Source organism: Xyrauchen texanus, chromosome 3, assembly GCF_025860055.1.
Source record: "Xyrauchen texanus isolate HMW12.3.18 chromosome 3, RBS_HiC_50CHRs, whole genome shotgun sequence".
Taxonomy (NCBI): Eukaryota; Metazoa; Chordata; class Actinopteri; order Cypriniformes; family Catostomidae; genus Xyrauchen; species Xyrauchen texanus.
Genome location: NC_068278.1, coordinates 4,667,107 through 4,685,228, shown reverse-complemented (window position 1 = coordinate 4,685,228; position 18,122 = coordinate 4,667,107). Strand labels below are relative to the sequence as shown.

Below are 18,122 nucleotides of genomic sequence, written 5' to 3'. Positions count from 1 at the left end.
AGGGAACATACAGGTGTATTGACTCTACAATACACCTTTCCAATAAAGGGTTATAGCCATGTTTTCAGCCATTGTCATAGCACTTATTCACAGCACACGTAAATTCAATAAAAAGTAATTTACTTAATAAATGACATACAATGATTTTACAGCCATAATCCGCCACAGTGTGCCACATACAGTACAGTAGGTTCTTCACTTCTTCCTCCAATTGAATTCCTTCATTTTATTTTCACATTCTTCATTCAGTGAATGTACATTACATTTAGGTTTATCTTACATTTAGTTTTATCTTGCGTTTAGTTGCTATGGTGGTTGCTATTGATGCTGAAACCACGCAGCTTGCATGACGTACTTCCGCCCGAAAGTATTTTATTCACAGACACTTTTTAAAATAATAAATTCAACATTTGTCCACAGAAAAACCACAACTTGATAACTCAACAATACGATATGTTAATGTTAAGGTTAACACTTTTAACAATTTCTCCTTCGATTCTGAGAAACACGGAAGTGCATTGTGTTGTGGGCGGGGTTTGCGTGTTCTCCTGTTTCGGCTAACATATCTTAAATAAACCAACATATTTACATTTTCTTAACGTAGATCATCTAGATACAGTGTAATTAATAGTTTGGCCTTAATATATATTTGATATATTCAGTAGATATATCTTTTTACAACCCTAATTTGCAAACCAGAAAAACTACAACTGCAGTGCTGATTTGTATCAAGCTGCATTGTGTAGCTATAGGGAATTGTAGTTTTTAAAACATTAGTGTTTTTCTTAGAATTGGAGGTTGTAAATAGTGAGTTGAGAGTACAGTGAGGAGTTTAGGGGGATTGTAAACACATCTATGTAATCAGATTTTAAATGAAAATATTTTTTACATTTTTAAAAAGGTTAAAATTATTTTTAACCATACTTGACACTGTCCCAAATTATTGACTATATTCACATGATAACTAAGGACAAGAGCTCTCTATAACACTTGGTCCATGTCGGTAGCCCCTTTTATTGCTTAATTATAAGCCTTCAAACATGCAGCAAGGTGATGTTTCAAAGGTCAGTATTTCAAAACAGGAGCCATGTAGAATCTTAATACTTACATATGTTACTCTCCAGGTCAAGACCTTTCTAACAATGTATTGGTTTAGCTCTACAACAAAGTTTTAATTTTCTCATTTCACATACACAAGCCATCCCTGGTGTAGTTTTAGAGAGCACTTTGAAGGCTCAATAGGAGTAGCCTATATGAAGCTTTTTGTTTGTTTGTTTCTGACTCTGTAAACAGATTCACAACCCCACAACATGAGAAATGTCTGGTGTATATATGTGTATATATATATATATATATACACACACACACACACACACACACACACACATGTTGTGTTTCCATGTTTTATGGGGACTTTCCATAGACATAATGGTTTTTATACTGTAAAAACTTTATATTCTATCCCCTAAACCCAACCCTACCCCTAAACCTAAACCTCACTGAAAACTTTCTGCATTTTTACATTTTCAAAAAACATAATTTAGTATGATTTATAAGCTGTTTTCCTCATGGGGACCGACAAAATGTCCCCACAAGGTCAAAAATTTCGGGTTTTACTATCCTTATGGGGACATTTGGTCCCCACAAAGTGATAAATACACGCTCACACATACACACACACACACACACACACACACACACACCCACACACACACACACACACACACACACACACACACACACACACACACACACACACACACACACACACACACACACTGCATTTATGTTTGGGACACACATGGCTTATATACATAGGCTATCTACACTCACCTAAAGGATTATTGGGAACACCTGTTCAATTTCTCATTAATGCAATTATCTAATCAACCAATCACATGGCAGTTGCTTCAATGCATTTAGGGGTGTGGTCCTGGTCAAGACAATCTCCTGAACTCCAAACTGATGTCAGAATGGGAAAGAAAGGTGATTTAAGCAATTTTGAGCGTGGCATGGTTGTTGGTGCCAGACGGGCCGGTCTGAGTATTTCACAATCTGCTCAGTTACTGGGATTTTCACGCACAACCATTTCTAGGGTTTACAAAGAATGGTGTGAAAAGGGAAAAACATCCAGTATGCGGCAGTCCTGTGGGCGAAAATGCCTTGTTGATGCTAGAGGTCAGAGGAGAATGGGCCGACTGATTCAAGCTGATAGAAGAGTAACTTTGCCTGAAATAACCACTCGTTACAACCGAGGTATGCAGCAAAGCATTTGTGAAGCCACAACACGCACAACCTTGAGGCGGATGGGCTACAACAGCAGAAGACCCCACCGGGTACCCATCCTCTGATGGCTACTTCCAGCAGGATAATGCACCATGTCACAAAGCTCGAATCATTTCAAATTGGTTTCTTGAACATGACAATGAGTTCACGTACTAAACAGTCTGATTCCCCCAAGCAATCAGACTGTTGAACTCTTGATCTATCAGGATCAATAATTAGCACTGCACTTTATTCAGCTGTAATCTCACACTGGACTGTCAACATATCCTCCTCAATATACTACTTCATATATATATATATATTTCATATACTCCTTACTTATTGTATTGCATATTGTGTATTCTATATTGTGTGTATTGTATATAATTATCGTGTTGTGTAAGTATGTGTACATTTGATATGTAAATTGTGTTGTGTTGTGTATGTTGTTAATTGTAATTGGTATATGTCTCGTCACTGTCATGACTGCTATGTTGCTCGGAACTGCACACAAGAATTTCACCTACTGTTGCACTTGTGTACATGGTAGTGCGACAATAAAGTGATTTGATTTGATTTGAAAATGGCCCCCACAGTCACCAGATCTCAACCCAATAGAGCATCTTTGGGATGTGGTGGAATGGGAGCTTCGTGCCCTGGATGTGCATCCCACAAATCTCCATCAACTGCAAGATGCTATCCTATCAATATGGCCAACGTTTCTAAAGAATGCTTTCAGCACCTTGTTGAATCAATGCCACGTAGAATTAAGGCAGTTCTGAAGGTGAAAGGGGGTCAAACACAGTATTAGTATGGTGTTCCTAATAATCCTTTAGGTGAGTGTATTTATGTTAATGCTGTTATGATGGTTAAAAAAATACCATTAATGAATAAGACCATCGTCTACATGATGGGTAGTCGTCTCCTCTTAGGCTACTTGTAGACTATGATTAGGCCTATTGGTAGTCAAAACCAAGAGTAGCCTACATTATACATTGGCCCTTCCACCCAATGGGTGACATTTGCTTGCTTCAAAATTAAGCATCTTTTTTCAACACAGAATCTAATACTACACATATTTAACGATTCAAAATGTGTATTGGTCAATCTCAGGCAACTTAAGTTATTACAAAGTTTCTAAGCAGAAGATGGATGCATGTTTTCTCAGTACAAGTTACCAAAACTCATGTGACATTTAAAAAGCATTTTTAAAAGCATGTAAATTAATTTCTTTGTATTCACCTCAAGAAAGTGTTTTTTTTTTAAAGAAATGGTTGGTTATGTTTAAATAATTGATATTTGTGACTAAAATATAATATAATAGTGACCAGCAGTACTTTGAATTGAAATGTAGTCTATCCACGGCAGACAACTTGAAACAGAAGTGGAATTCCCTCGCATAAACTGACAATAAACTTTATTTCTCAGAATCCAAGGAGAAACAATTGATATCCTTAAGACAGATAAAAGTATACCCTTCACATTTTATCTTAAATGTTAATCATTAAAAGAAAAGCATAACACGGTGAGTGTGAAAATACTTCCGAGGGGAACTACGTCATGCGAACTAGGTGGCTTCAGTGATAGCAGCATCGATTATATTTACATTTTAAAAATTAAATTGTATTATGATGAGGTCCTTGCTAAAACCCAGCCCTGCTGAACCAATGATGAAACAGATTTATATATATAAAAACATGTAGACTCAATTCATACAATATAACTTTAATGATCCCCACATGGCCCAGTTTAAAAGGGACCACATTGATGGTGCCAACAAACGACAACAATAAATAAAAATTGGGGTGAATGAAAACAACAAAAAGATCAGTTTTCTTCTTACAAGTGAAGTGTAACCATTACAATAAATTTGCAGCAAGGTTCATCAAGTATATTTTAATGAAAAAGGTGAAAGGCACTTAATACATTTTAAAACGCGCATGTATGTATGTATTATGTGAGTGTGTGTGTATATTTGTAGGGATGGGTTGGGGGCCGTCAACACAGTAAAAACAACTCAAAGTAACAAGATACATTTTGGAATGCAGTAAATAGCATAGGTTCAGGGTATTTGCATGGTGTTTTGACACTGGCAGTGAAGGCACGTGTTCTTTTTAAAACCACATGCAGTGTGTGACCATGATTGGCACACTGTGCACTGTGACCATGAACGCCACTTCTTTCTTGCGTTCTTCTTCTTGTCATTAAAGTGGACGCGGCAGACACAGCACACATTGCCTTCATCTACCAAAGGAAAAACACAAATATTTTGGAAGTCAAGCCAGTTAGTTGAAATACTCATCACCATATTCAAAGCAACATCTAAAAGGCAGCTTGTTCATTTGTTAACTGTTGCCAAATGCAAATGTGGGTATTGCACATCAATTAAACTCAGATCTTGCTGATGCTCAATCATAAGATAAAAGCAAGTCAACAAAGAAGAGTTCCTGGGTTCCATAGAGTGCCGAAGTTATGACGTCACTTTGTAGGCCAAAACGCGGAAGTGAGTTAGCATTTTAGCACTTCCGGTTCCCTTGCCCTAAAGTCTATGGGTTTTTTGAATGGGTTTTTGCTAAATCGCCTGAAATAAGGTCTGTGGTTAACAAAGCCTCTAAATATTTTCACGTTATGTTCTATGAAATAAAACACACCAGTTATAACCTGCTTTTGGTTTTTTAAACGTTATTGTGTCTTAAAAACGGTGATTGCTAACAAGTTGCTAAAAGGGACTACATCCTTTGGCGGGGACTTTAGACGTCATCATGACAAACAGGAAATCTCTCACTAGCCCGCGTTTCAGCCTCGTGTTCTAAGAAGTTTACCTTTCAGTTAATATACATAACGTTATCCTCTATCTCTCCCTAGTTTTACTTACCGAGACTCGATAAACCTTGTCCCTCATGCTGGCCCTTACAATACCGGCAAGTAAACCAGCATCTAATCTGCACTGTTCTACATGTCCAGATTTATAGTGGTTCTCTCCTCGATCTATGGTTTTTCTATCGTCTAAGAAAAAGGACATAAGATTGGAAATTGATACGGCCATAGCTAATGTTAGTGCTTATGAGATGGTAAAATCATGAGTTTTTTTCTGGCGAATTAGCAAATGGTATGCAAACATACAATCAAACATAATACAGTGAAAGATAATCTTTAAAGTTTATTTGGGGCACAATGATCAGGCATAATAATCTTAATCACAAAGAAAATAATATTAAGGTTTATATAAACTAACAAAATAATAAACAAATAAATAAAACATTAACAAAAGACTTTAAAAAAATCTCAGAGAGGCACGCATAAACAAAATTAGTTTCTAACATTTTTGGAAAAAACGAATGGGCAATATTTCTCATGAAAAAGTGGATAAGTGTTCATACATAGCGCAGATCATAATGAGCGAGCGTGTTTTTTAAATAAAGTTTGAGGAAGCTTGATGATGACGTTGATCCGCGACCATGGTGTGCTGTAGTCCGTTTATAGCCTACCGTTAGCATTTTATATCTGACGGCTTTATTTAGGCTTCAAAACGTATACATTTTGGATTAACTTGTAAATATTATCTTGCTAGACAAAACGTGTAAGGGTCACAACTCTTTGTTGAACACAGATCTTATTTTTTGTGATTTTCCAAAAGTCTATGGGGAAAATGCATAGCTTTTCGATCGAGGGAACCCATGCGCCGCTAACTTCAGAATTGTCCTACAAAGTGACATCATAACTTCGGCACTCCATTTCAGAAAGTGGCTTTAGTATAACCCTGAAATAAGGAACACTCTGGGTTTTCCCTTTCAGAAATGGATGTAAATCAAACCTGAGACAGAGGGGTAACTAATTTTTTATTTCAGAAATCTCATCACCACTTTGTTCTTCAGCTGCTTCCAGAGCTCAACTTCACATTGATGCAGGTTTATGATTACTAATTGTAAGGTCATAACTCGTACAGTCGTACGTCGGCCTGCTGTAGCCACCCGTAGGCTTGTACACGGGTACATTATCATTTAAAAAGCAATTGCTGGTGTTCTTACCTCCTATCTCTGTGTTTGTATTGTAAAGTAATGTACTGGACAACACCCTTTGCACTCTCGAGATGTTTTATACGTTACAGAGATTGGGAAAAGGCTGTATGTATTCTGCAAGTTCTGCCTGGAATCTGCCCCTTGAAAGACTTAAAAGTGAATATAGTTAAATGCTGTTATATCCTAAATGAAAGGATTGGAGGCTAATTTGTCAGTTTGTCACTGTCTAATGTTTTTTTTTCCCCCTTTTATGCTTCTGTTTCCATATCTGTTCTTATTGTAGTATTGTAATCTGCTGCTAGTCTTGGCCAGGTGTACTATGAGGAAGAGCTCATTTGTCTCAGTGGAACTTTCTGTTATATAAAAATAACCACAATGTGGAAAGATACCTTTATCTGCAGTCATCACGATGGCTACAGTAGTGGCTGTTTCTGAGGACTCTTCCATCTGCTGTGCACCTTAAGTACATAAAACAAAACACAATAATAACTTTCTTAATACAAATTTTTAATCTTAATTACAAATTCATAATTCAATTTGTCAGCATTTATACTGTCAATAGTTAATTAATAAATCACTGATATAAAAAAAAGACAGTTCCATTATTTGCATCTAAATCTCAACAGCCAATTCAAAATGTAAAATGATCAGAATACCAACCTTATATATGCTGTTTAATGTCACCTGGATAAATATTGTATCCATAAATTGTAATTTTCAAACAAGTGAGCTTTTCTCTTTGTGTCAAATGTCAATGGAAGACTTCTCAGAACAGTAGTTTTAATTAAGCTCGAACTTAAGCAATACCAAAAACTGAATTGTAACATTTGGTAAAATGTATTAGGATTACAAGAAATACCATTTTCACACATGGCCTCTAAAAGTTCCTCCACCGACTTCGTCTGGATGCCATCCGCTGTGTCTGTTGATTTGAAAACATTGAACCATCACACAAAGGTGAAAATTTCATCTTTTGATTTAATTGTATCATTTCAATAATGTATACAGTGGTCAAATATGCTGTGTAATGACCACAGTTAAATATCTAGTTAACTATGCTTCTTAAGTTTAATGTTATATATTTATTTAAAGATAAAATAAAAACAACTCAGCGACAGCGTACCTTCTGCATCCATGTGCTCTGACATCCCCTCTCCCAAGTCAGTGGGGTTGCATTGTGCTGCATCTGATTGATATTTTTAGAAAAAAAAGAAAGACAGAAAAAACCCTTATGTAGCATGAGCGTAACAAATAATTGGCCTTCCTGCAATACTGGAGAAAAATAATGAATCACACAGCAGTGAATATATCAATGAAGGAATGTAATTCGAAGGAATTATATACTTTAATTAGTGAATAGTTTGATGATCATGAAAAAGATGAAAACCATTCATCTTCAACCAAGGGCCACAGTCACTAGTCATATTCAACTAAATATAGGATATTCAGGATAATGACAAAACTGAGAAATAGTGTCACATCCCTTACAAACTGTCAAAGACACATATAGAATCTATAACCTGAATCTGTTTTAATTAAATTGTATTTATATAGCGCCAATTCATAACACAAGTTATCTCATAGCACTTTACAAACAGAGTAGGTCTAGACCATACTCTTTATAATATTATTAACAAAGACCCAACAATTCCCACCATGAACAAGCACTACTGTAGGTGACAGAGGCAAGGAAAAACTTCTTTATAAAGGGGTCATATGATGGTTCTAAAAATAACATTATTTTGTGTATTTGGTTTAATGCAATGCGTTTATGCGGTTTTAGGTTAAAAAAAGCCATTATTTTACACATACTGTACATTATTGTTGCTCCTCTATGCCAGTGGTTCCCAAACCTGTCCTGGCGCCCCACCAACACTGCACGTTTTCTTTGTCTCCCTAATCAAACAGACCTGATTCAACTCATTAGCTCATAATCACATGGGTTAATGAGCTGATGAGTTGAATCAGGTCTGTTTGATTAGGGAGACAAAGAAAACGTGCAGTGTTGGTGGGGCGCCAGGACAGGTTTGGGAACCACTGCTCTATGCCACTCCTTTCTGAAACATTGGCCAGAGATCCAGTGCATTGTGATTGGCCCAAATACCTAAAGCGCCTGACGGAAATATCACGCTTCTTACCATATCTGGAACATCAGCTCCCAAAGCAAAGCAATATTGACAGATGATAATGTCAGTCCTACCTTATCAATTAGAGCTGGAATCTGATCCAGATAATGCAGATGACTAAGCTGATCGATCAACGTTGCCAGCGCGACTGGACCAGAATGTATCAGATTGGTAAAATTGCATTTGTTATCGTTGAAACGACAAAGACGTAGTCTGAGCTCTCCCAGGAGCTAGAAACAGTTCTCCGAAAAATGCGCAGCACACAGTCGAATATTTGGGTTGTACTGTTCTGGAACAGTGTTGTAAATACAGCTTAGCCACAGTTTTCTAATTGTGTCCTCTTTTGGAAAGCCAAACAAAGTAGTTTGGCTTTCGCAACGAAAAACACAGCGTCTCCACGACATGCTGGCACCGGCGAGGATAAAAGTTACGCCTTCTTTCTTTGCGTATACATTTGGGCGGTATTATGGAACTCTGCCCCCACATACTAACGTAGAGATGTAAGGGGCGTGTTTGAACGAAGTGTTTTAGGAAGGTGTGGCTGAGCCTTAACTTTTACAAAGAATATCTCTTTAGGTTTGAGACTTTAATCTTTGTAACGCTGAGATCTTATACATGCACAAACAGCTACATAACACACTAAAGAGAAAGAAAAACAAGAAATTGCAACAAATGACCCCTTTAAGAGGCAGAAACCTCAAGCAGAACCATGGCTCAGGGTGGGCGGCCATCCACCTTGACCGGTTGCGGTGAAGGGACAGAGAGAGATGCAATTTTCCCCACTTTGCATAGAGCCAAATGCTCTGCTAAAACACAAGTGGAGAAAGACACTGGTAATGGTAATGTCACTTACTTATGTCAAATGAAATCTCCTCTGCAGCTTTCAAAATTTCTACCAATTGGTTCCTTCCATAAAAGGAAGGCTTCCTGAGGTTAAGGCTTGTGGGCAGTCCCGCTACTTTAATGGTCATGCCCTGATTTACCAGGGACTGGTAGTGGAGCCTCCCAGTAACTCCGGCCTCCTCTGAAATACACGGGCACACACATGCATGCACACGTTACACAATGTTACACACTTGGACAATTGTGACTCTCCCCTCTAGTTGATAGCCAGTGTACAGGATACAAACAGACATTTTGATAAGTTGTCAATCTAATGGTTGATGGGCACATTAGATAATTTATTCATTTGATAATAATGCCATGGATTCATGAAGGTATTAAAAGTATTTGAACTTATGCTTACTATATTTTTGGTTGAATATATCTTGCACTTTTCCTACCAGAACACTGACATTATCTCTGGTACTGGGTGTTGCGGGTGAGGAGCTGGCTACAGATGTAACAACAGACAACAATTAATTTCATAAAACTGTATTATGTACATTTGCACTATTACAGGCCTGAGTCCATTTCTGTGGATTTTCATATAACCAATACCTTTGAAATGCAGTGCAAAGTTGTTCACTGTCTCCGTTGAATCAAGGAAATCAGTGGCTCCTTTGCTGCTCAGTTCAAACACCTCTATTGTGGACTTTAGGCAGTCAATAGAGGCAGTCTGTTTCCACACCCAAATCCTCAAGCTTGGACACCTTTACAATATTTAGATAAAGAGGACAACCACAAAAATAGTAAATAATTGATTATACACAAAATAGACAAAACCTACTTTTAAAAATTCAACACACACTGAAGAAACAACTCATAACAGGGCTTGGCAATATATGAAAACAGTGTTGTCACACGTGGCAAATAAGTGGTCAGGGACCACCCAGGGTTACATTAACTATAAATTAGTTGTTTACATAGAGTCCAAATGCAATAATTTGACTCATAGCCATTTGTGACTACTAATGCTTTAATTGACCACCTTGATGTGAATAGACTAACCCAACCAGTAGGAATTTAGTTTGAGAGGGTGGTATGAGCCTTTGACAATTTCATCAAAGTGAGAATATTTGATGTTGATAGCCATGTAAACAACAATCAGCTGGAATATTTATTTGGGATGAATTCATTTGAAATGATGAAAAAATCTACAGATCAACAATCCAGTTGTCTGTCACAATGTTCTGCTCACATCACAATTGCTGTCGATCATCCTTCCATCTAATACTATAATAATACCACAAATGCCAGGCAAATGAAGCCTTTTTCCAAACCTCTAACTTCAGCTTCTTAAGGTGCATTTTAATTCGGGCATCCCTCATCTCAGGGTTAAGGTCCTGTGCCTGCCCATGTGCCCTCAGTGCTGCTGCCTCTTGAAAGTATTTCTGCTTTTCATCTTCCCCCAATGTGGCCCACCTGCCCTTAATATCATTCATTGTGCCTGAGGAAAAAATAGATGCACAGAAAACTTTACTTTAAAAATGAGATGCTGACTCTAAAGTGTTCATTCATACAATGACAATCTGTCCAACACACTGGTTTACTTGGGTTGTGAAAATTTCTCTGTAAAAACAAGATAACGTGTAAAGTAGATGACCTGATGATTCTTTTCAATACACACAGCAGTCTTACGTTGATGAATGCAACTTGCGTGAGTGAAGTACTTGCCAAATACTATCTTGAAAATCTGTTTCATGACCCTTGTAAACCCCTGATGTCAACAGGGCCACTATGTACAAAAACAAACCATTTAGTATAACAATTTAAAGCAGCCATTAAAGTTTGTCTCTCACCTTTGTTTTTGAATATTTCCCTACAAAAAAGATTGTAAGGCGACAGCTCTCTGATGTGAACTTTGGCCTTTGATGGCCGGGGTTCAGACGAAGCTTTTGTAATTTCTGATCTTTTGAAATTACCGATCCAGTTCTGAAAAACAAAAACAAAAAATACCGAAAGAGTATTACACCAATTAAACTGAATGTTAACAAAACACTTCATTTATACAAGCAGTGCAGCAGACTGATATATTTATTTGACATGTTGTTTGTTAGTGTGGCACTAAAGTAAACCTTACTTCTATGACACTGGTGTCCAAACCAGTAGCAGATGCAGCTCTTGGTATTAATTCTGACCCAACTCGTGTCATTCCATCCTTAAAAAAGGATTTCAGGGTTTCCTTTTGATTCCCATTAATGGGAGTTCTCTCTTGTTGAATAACAACAAAAAAAAAGAAAATGCTAGTCAGTAATAAATCAGTAATAAAATAAGACAGTGTTGCAGATCATACCATCGTTCTCAGACACACTTGCCTAATGCTTCTAGATTAGCAACTGCAAGGCTTACCTCTCTGGGCCATCTTCAACCTAAAACATAAACAGAGAAAAACTTGCACAAGACAGATTTGTGAACGGGCCCTCTCTCTAAAAAGGCCAAAACCAAATTTTGGATTGTTCAACAAAGACATAGAGCATGGAAGTAATAAAACAAACTTACCACAGAAGTCCTTGCAATCCACTGAAAATTGATGCTGTAAAGGGAGACAAAAAAGTTAGGTAAAGAGATATTAATGAAGACGACTACTGGCAATCTATTAGAAGTATTACTGTCTTACAGTGTGGAAAAAGTTATTTTTACTTGCGTTTAACTAGGAACCAAATTTCCCCATTAGCTTCTTACGTAAAAACATGCTTATTAGCAACGTTAATGCTCACATAAAGCAAGTAACGTTAACGTAACGATAGGCTAATAACGTAATAGGGCCTAACGTTTACAAAATAATCGAAATACGCTTATCTCATGTCAACACTCATGTCACGCAACATTAAAACACATTTTATGTATTGTTTTCCCTTATTGACTAATTAATTACAGTTTAAATTAGCGGTTTTATCATTTAAATGTTCTTACCTGAAAATATCAAGCGCGAAATATTGCAACGTTCATTCAGTAGACTTCCGATTACTGGCGAGCTGGATTCCTCTGGGATTGGATCTGGAGTCTTCTCTTGTATTTGTTGGTGATTAACCATGTGGATGGATGATAACAGCCTTCTGAGCCTACCAGTAGGTGCAGCAGGCCCCTACTGGCCCATATCTATGAGCTGATAACCACTGATAACACCCATTCAATCGAGTGATAACATTCGAAGCGGGTGTTTTACCTCACTCATTTACATTAATAATAGCAGAGGTTTATGGGTAAAATGTAATTGAGTGGCGCCAAATTAACTTGTATCTGTTTAAATTGGTCAGCGCCGCGCTGCCCATTGGGTGTCGCTAGGAAACACGTCCGCGCTGCACTGACGAATCAGCCGCGCGGCTCATACCATTGAACCGCGCAGATGAGATGTCAGCGCGGCGCAAGCTCTGTAAACCCCCGCTGTCTCGTCCCACTGTTGGTTTGTTTGGCTTCCCATATAGGCGGCTGCAGTGAGGGGAGGAGTGAAAAAAGTGCAGGCAAGCCGGACACTTCCTGAATCTCGCTGTGTTGTGGACTGCAAACGTCAGCAATGGAAGAGATCGCGTTCGCGTTTTTTATCGCAGACGAAGTGGATGCAATTGAAATACCACTGTTTTTACACGAAGATGGTTATGATGAGGAGAATCACCGAAGGTGAACAGTGCTCATTACTTAAAATGGCTTATTCAGTAAATTGTAGGGATATAAATATATCTGGTCTAGAGTGGTATGTTGCAACTTGTGAAACTTATGTCGTGTCTAATGAAACTTATGTCGTGTAAAAAATAAACAGCCCAGACTGCAGATAATTCAGCACCAAATAAAAGAAAGGTTTAAAGTATTTTATTAAAACGGAAATGAAGCCAATAGCACGTTGCTTTTGAGAGAGAAAGAGGTCATAAAAATGTTTTCTCTCTCCTAGGAATGTCCCTACAATTCCTCACTTTGTTGAGAATGTGGTCCATTTGTACAGTCCTTCTGAGTTTCAAAGTCATTTCAGACTTTCTAGAGGGCATGTGGAGGTATGTAGGCCTACATGGTGTGAGAAGCAATACATCCTGTTAGGAATATGCTGTACAGTGTAAAGCATTTTTTTTTTTTCATTATCAAATTTGAAATAAATTTTAGCTTGACCATTTCGTTTTTTCCCCCAAGCAAACAAAAAACAGCATGTACATATAACTATATAAAATAGGGGGATAGAATATCATGCTATGAAAATACATAAAATTGTCAATAACAAAGAAAAACACAGAAATGTACTAATGGGACATAGTTTGTGAAAATGTACAGTCATTACATTTTTGGCTTAAAGGTGGGGTATGTGATTTTCTTTTTTGACCATTTTTTCAAAATAACTTGAAATCCTATTCCTAACCCACTTACTGGCTGTAAATTAGAAGCACTGAAATGAAAATTAAGCAATTTAATCATCTGTGGAACGGGCAGGACTCGAAAAACTCCAGCCGATCATTTTCAAGACCATCTAGAATCATTGGACAGAAAATGTGTCAATCAAACGGTCGTACCATGCCCCCCTCCCCCCACCATCCTGGCGCGCGTGTCCCGTTCGTCATCAGCTGCTTTCAGATGGAGCGGCATTTACTACACAGAGCTGTAGTTCATCACTGACAAGCTGGGCAATTTACCCTTCATTATCACGGCCCAGCTTGTTAGTGAACTACGGATCTGTGTAGTATACGCCGCTCCATCTGAAAGCAGCTGATGGCGATTTACTAATCAATGAATGCACTTTATGTTATGTGCTTTACTGACGAGATGCGCATAACAATCTCATCTGATAACGTTATATCGGTCAGCCCTATATTTAGCCATAAACTTCGGTGACAACCAGGACGTCCAATATATTTTTATATATTTTATATTTATACAATATATATTTACATTTCAAAAACATCAATTTTCTAACAATACTAATGATTTATGTGACTGTTGAATGTTAATAATATCTGGTGCAAATTAACGCTGAATGTTGTGCCATGTTGACGGTCTTAGCAGGTAAATGGTGACGTCATGCAGAAACTCCAACCTATGCTAGCCTGGCTCGCTCTCGCGCATCTGAGTTTTCGCTCGTGCATGATTGCGCGTCCATGTTTTTCGAATGGGTGGAGTCAGGGCCAGCGTTGGAGGAGAGAAGGTAGGACCTTATGAGTTGTGTATTTTCAAAATCTGCCGGCCGTTTTGCAAATCACATACCCCCACCTTTAAGCCCTGGGTAGTTTCAGCTCTTGTGCTGTCATATGTGAGATTCATGTGTCCATGTTTATATTATATGATAACTATTTTTTCTCTTCCTAATGCAGGATGTTATAAATACACTTGGTCCTTTCTACATGAATACACAGCAGACTAAGGTGCCGCTGACAAACAGTATACTTGCCTCTCTATGGACTCTTTCCAACCAAGAGTCCTATAGAGGAGTGGCAGACAGATTTAACATAACCAAATCTACAGTTTCAACACACCTGCATGATTTCTGTTCTCTTGTAATAACGCATTTGTCACATTACATCTCCTGGCCCAGAGGACAAGCCCTGCATATATCCCAGTTAGAATTCGAAACAGCTGGGTTTCCTAAAACTGTCTGTGCAGTCGATGGATGCCACATTCCAATGGTAAAACCACACTGTGAGAATCCTGTGGCCTATATCAATAGGAAACAGTTATATTCTGTTATACTTACAGGATTCTGTGACAGTCAGCGGCGGTTCTGTCATGTCAGTGTGGGTCACCCTGGTAGCTGACATGATTCAAGGGCATTTCGTTTGTCAGAGGTAGGCTGACTTCTTGAGGAAGATCCACATTCCCTGGTTCCTGAGGGTATGCATATAATTGGAGATTCTGCATACCCTCTTTTGCTTCAGCTAATGAAGCCATACAGAGACAATGGCCACTTGACTGTCAGGCAGAGATGGTTCAATAGGAAACTGAATTCTGCTCGTGTAGTCATTGAGCATGCATTTGGAATTTTAAAATCAAAATTCAGGAGACTCGGATGTCTGCACATGAAAAAAGTGAAGAGCATTTCTTCCGCAGTCACAGCCTGTTGCATTCTTCATAACATCTGCCTGAAATCCAATGACCACATTGAGGAGGATCTGCAGGCAGATGATATGGAGGATGACCCATACCCACCAGAAGCCCACATTCACAATAATGCATCACATCATAGAGATGCAATCTGTGGCAGCCTGTGAACAGCACATTGACTTGTTCTACCTTCAACACTTGCCTTAAACTTATCTTAAGGACAAAGCTTTTTTATTTTACTGTTTTGTGAGCTGGTGGATGGGATTGTACAGGATGATATTAAGCACTTAATATCAAATGATTGACATAGTATTCTGCCAGTCAACCACTGTCCCCTGTCTAGGGAGGAATGTTTTGTGTCGTTATCTCTGTAATAATGATGTGATGAGCAATAAAAATGATGCGATACACATGGGAATTGACTATATAGTTAAACTTTATTTTTTAATAGATCGATTATCATTTCTTGGGATTTACTGATTTTTTTGAGTTGTTCAATTATTTCTCCAAGGCAGGTAAGAGATTTTTTTTCAAACACCCTTCTCTGCCTCTCTTTAAGCCTTCTTCGGCGCTCTAAGTCAGGCCGCACTAGTGACTCTAGAGCAGCTGTTCTCCTCTCTGAATGCGCTTCAAAAACTTCACGGAATGTGGATCTTGTTTGTCTCCTTCTGTGTATTTCTGTGGAGAGCATAGCAGTGGAGGGACCTGGTTGTTCTTCTGGGAGAGGCTGTTCTTGGGAGCTTGTGGCCTGTGCAGTTGAGGACTTCGGCACTGTAGTCTGGGATGAGGTAGTGTTGAACAGGGGAGTTGAGCACATTGTGCCTGATGGTGCACTCCCAACTCCACATTTCCCAAATAAGTCTTCCATTTGCTTTGAGAAAACATGTAAAACAATGTAAATAGAGATGCTTTAGAAATTGTTTTAAATATAAACTCATTGATTCTGCAGTAATTTCAATACAAAAAGCACACCAACCTTGTAATACTCCCATGTAACTTTTCCCTCTCCTGTTGACCGACACCGGTCTTTAGACCTTTTGTAGGTAGTTATCATGTTGCCAAGTTCTTTTTCGCAATTTTTCATTGCTGACGTTGTAACCTTTTTCTTTGAAAACTTGCTCAAGCTTTTTGTAGAATGCAATTTTATTTCTATAGTACAAATGCAGATACATTTGTGTGAGGTCAAGCAGCAGCAGTGTGGTCCTGTGTGTGAATTCTATGAAAACAGCAGTTTATAATTGTGAGAGATAAACTAATATATATATATATATATATATATAGGATATTTTGAAACTGTGCATACCTTGTCATCTTCGTGACATTCTGACTGCATGGAAGGGGATTGAAGATTTTGTGTTTGTGAGGATTGTTGTGTGAGATTTATTTTCCTTATTTCAACAGGGCACTCGACAAGGGATGCTGGATGAGTAATCACTGGATTGGGACACTGAGACAGTAGTAACAGGAGGGGGACACTGAGACAGAGATGCTGGACATGGAGGGGGACACTGAGACAGAGATGCTGGACATGGAGGGGGACACTGAGACAGAGTAGTAACAGGAGGGAAACACTGAGACAGAGTAGTAACAGGAGGGGGACACTGAGACAGAGATGCTGGACGTGGAGGGGGACACTGAGACAGTAGTAACAGGAGGGGGACACTGAGACAGAGATGCTGGACGTGGAGGGGGACACTGAGACAGAGTAGTAACAGGAGGGGGACACTGAGACAGAGATGCTGGACGTGGAGGGGGACACTGAGACAGAGTAGTAACAGGAGGGGGACACTGAGACAGAGATGCTGGACGTGGAGGGGGATACTGAGACAGAGTAGTAACAGGAGGGGGACACTGAGACAGAGATGCTGAACGTGGAGGGGGACACTGAGACAGAGATGCTGGACATGGAGGGGGACACTGAGACAGAGTAGTAACAGGAGGGAAACACTGAGACAGAGTAGTAACAGGAGGGGGACACTGAGACAGAGATGCTGGACATGGAGGGGGACACTGAGACAGTAGTAACAGGAGGGGGACACTGAGACAGAGTAGTAACAGGAGGGGGACACTGAGACAGAGATGCTGGACATGGAGGGGGACACTGAGACAGTAGTAACAGGAGGGGGACACTGAGACAGAGATGCTGGACGTGGAGGGGGACACTGAGACAGAGTAGTAACAGGAGGGGGACACTGAGACAGAGATACTGGACGTGGAGGGGGACACTGAGACAGAGTAGTAACAGGAGGGGGACACTGAGACAGAGATGCTGGACATGGAGGGGGACACTGAGACAGTAGTAACAGGAGGGGGACACTGAGACAGAGATGCTGGACGTGGAGGGGGACACTGAGACAGAGTAGTAACAGGAGGGGGACACTGAGACAGAGATGCTGGACAGTGGGAAGTATCTGCCAAAGAGAACACAATAAAAAATAATAAAAAATCCCCATGATCATTTTAAATGTTATTATGGTTAAAAAAATGCCTTACCTTGTTTCTGTTCTGCATTTCTCACTTGTTGCATTATATATGCTGCATATTTTTTATCTGTAAAAAGGAATTTCAATCAATAAAATTAAATTAATTCCATCATAAAGCAACCAATTTTTATTTATTTTTTTTACTAACCATTCTTTATTGTCACAGCAATTTCTTTGCTTACTGTTAATGCTGCACTAAATTTACATTGTTATGCCTAATTATGGGTTAAACATTTCAGAGTGGGATATGGCACAGCTGATTAACCTAATGATGTGTATCCTACTTAAGGGATAGTTTACCCAAAGAAAAAAACATATTTGGGTGAACTCCC

General features: G+C 38.8%; 1 protein-coding gene and 1 pseudogene across 1 annotated transcript; one reads left to right on the top strand and one right to left on the bottom strand.

Annotated features, from left to right (window-relative positions):
* Positions 1-4,327: 4,327 nt before the first annotated feature.
* Positions 4,328-12,326, bottom strand: LOC127621581 (uncharacterized; annotated as a pseudogene).
* A 399-nt stretch (positions 12,327-12,725) lies between these two features.
* LOC127633620 (uncharacterized) lies at positions 12,726-15,021 on the top strand. The gene is made up of 3 exons (XM_052112849.1): positions 12,726-12,910; positions 13,179-13,278; positions 14,581-15,021. The coding sequence occupies exons 1-3, from the start codon at positions 12,807-12,809 to the stop codon at positions 15,019-15,021; spliced, it is 645 nt and encodes a 214-aa protein (XP_051968809.1). The 5' UTR covers positions 12,726-12,806.
* Positions 15,022-18,122: the final 3,101 nt, after the last annotated feature.

Bases quoted from the DNA above. Each gene is read 5' to 3' on its own strand.
- LOC127633620 (XM_052112849.1), top strand. From the start codon at position 12,807: ATGGAAGAGATCGCGTTCGCGTTTTTTATCGCAGACGAAGTGGATGCA. The intron at 12,911-13,178 runs GTGAACAGTGCT...TCTCTCTCCTAG, and splicing joins GATGAGGAGAATCACCGAAG to GAATGTCCCTACAATTCCTC. The intron at 13,279-14,580 runs GTATGTAGGCCT...TTCCTAATGCAG, and splicing joins TTTCTAGAGGGCATGTGGAG to GATGTTATAAATACACTTGG.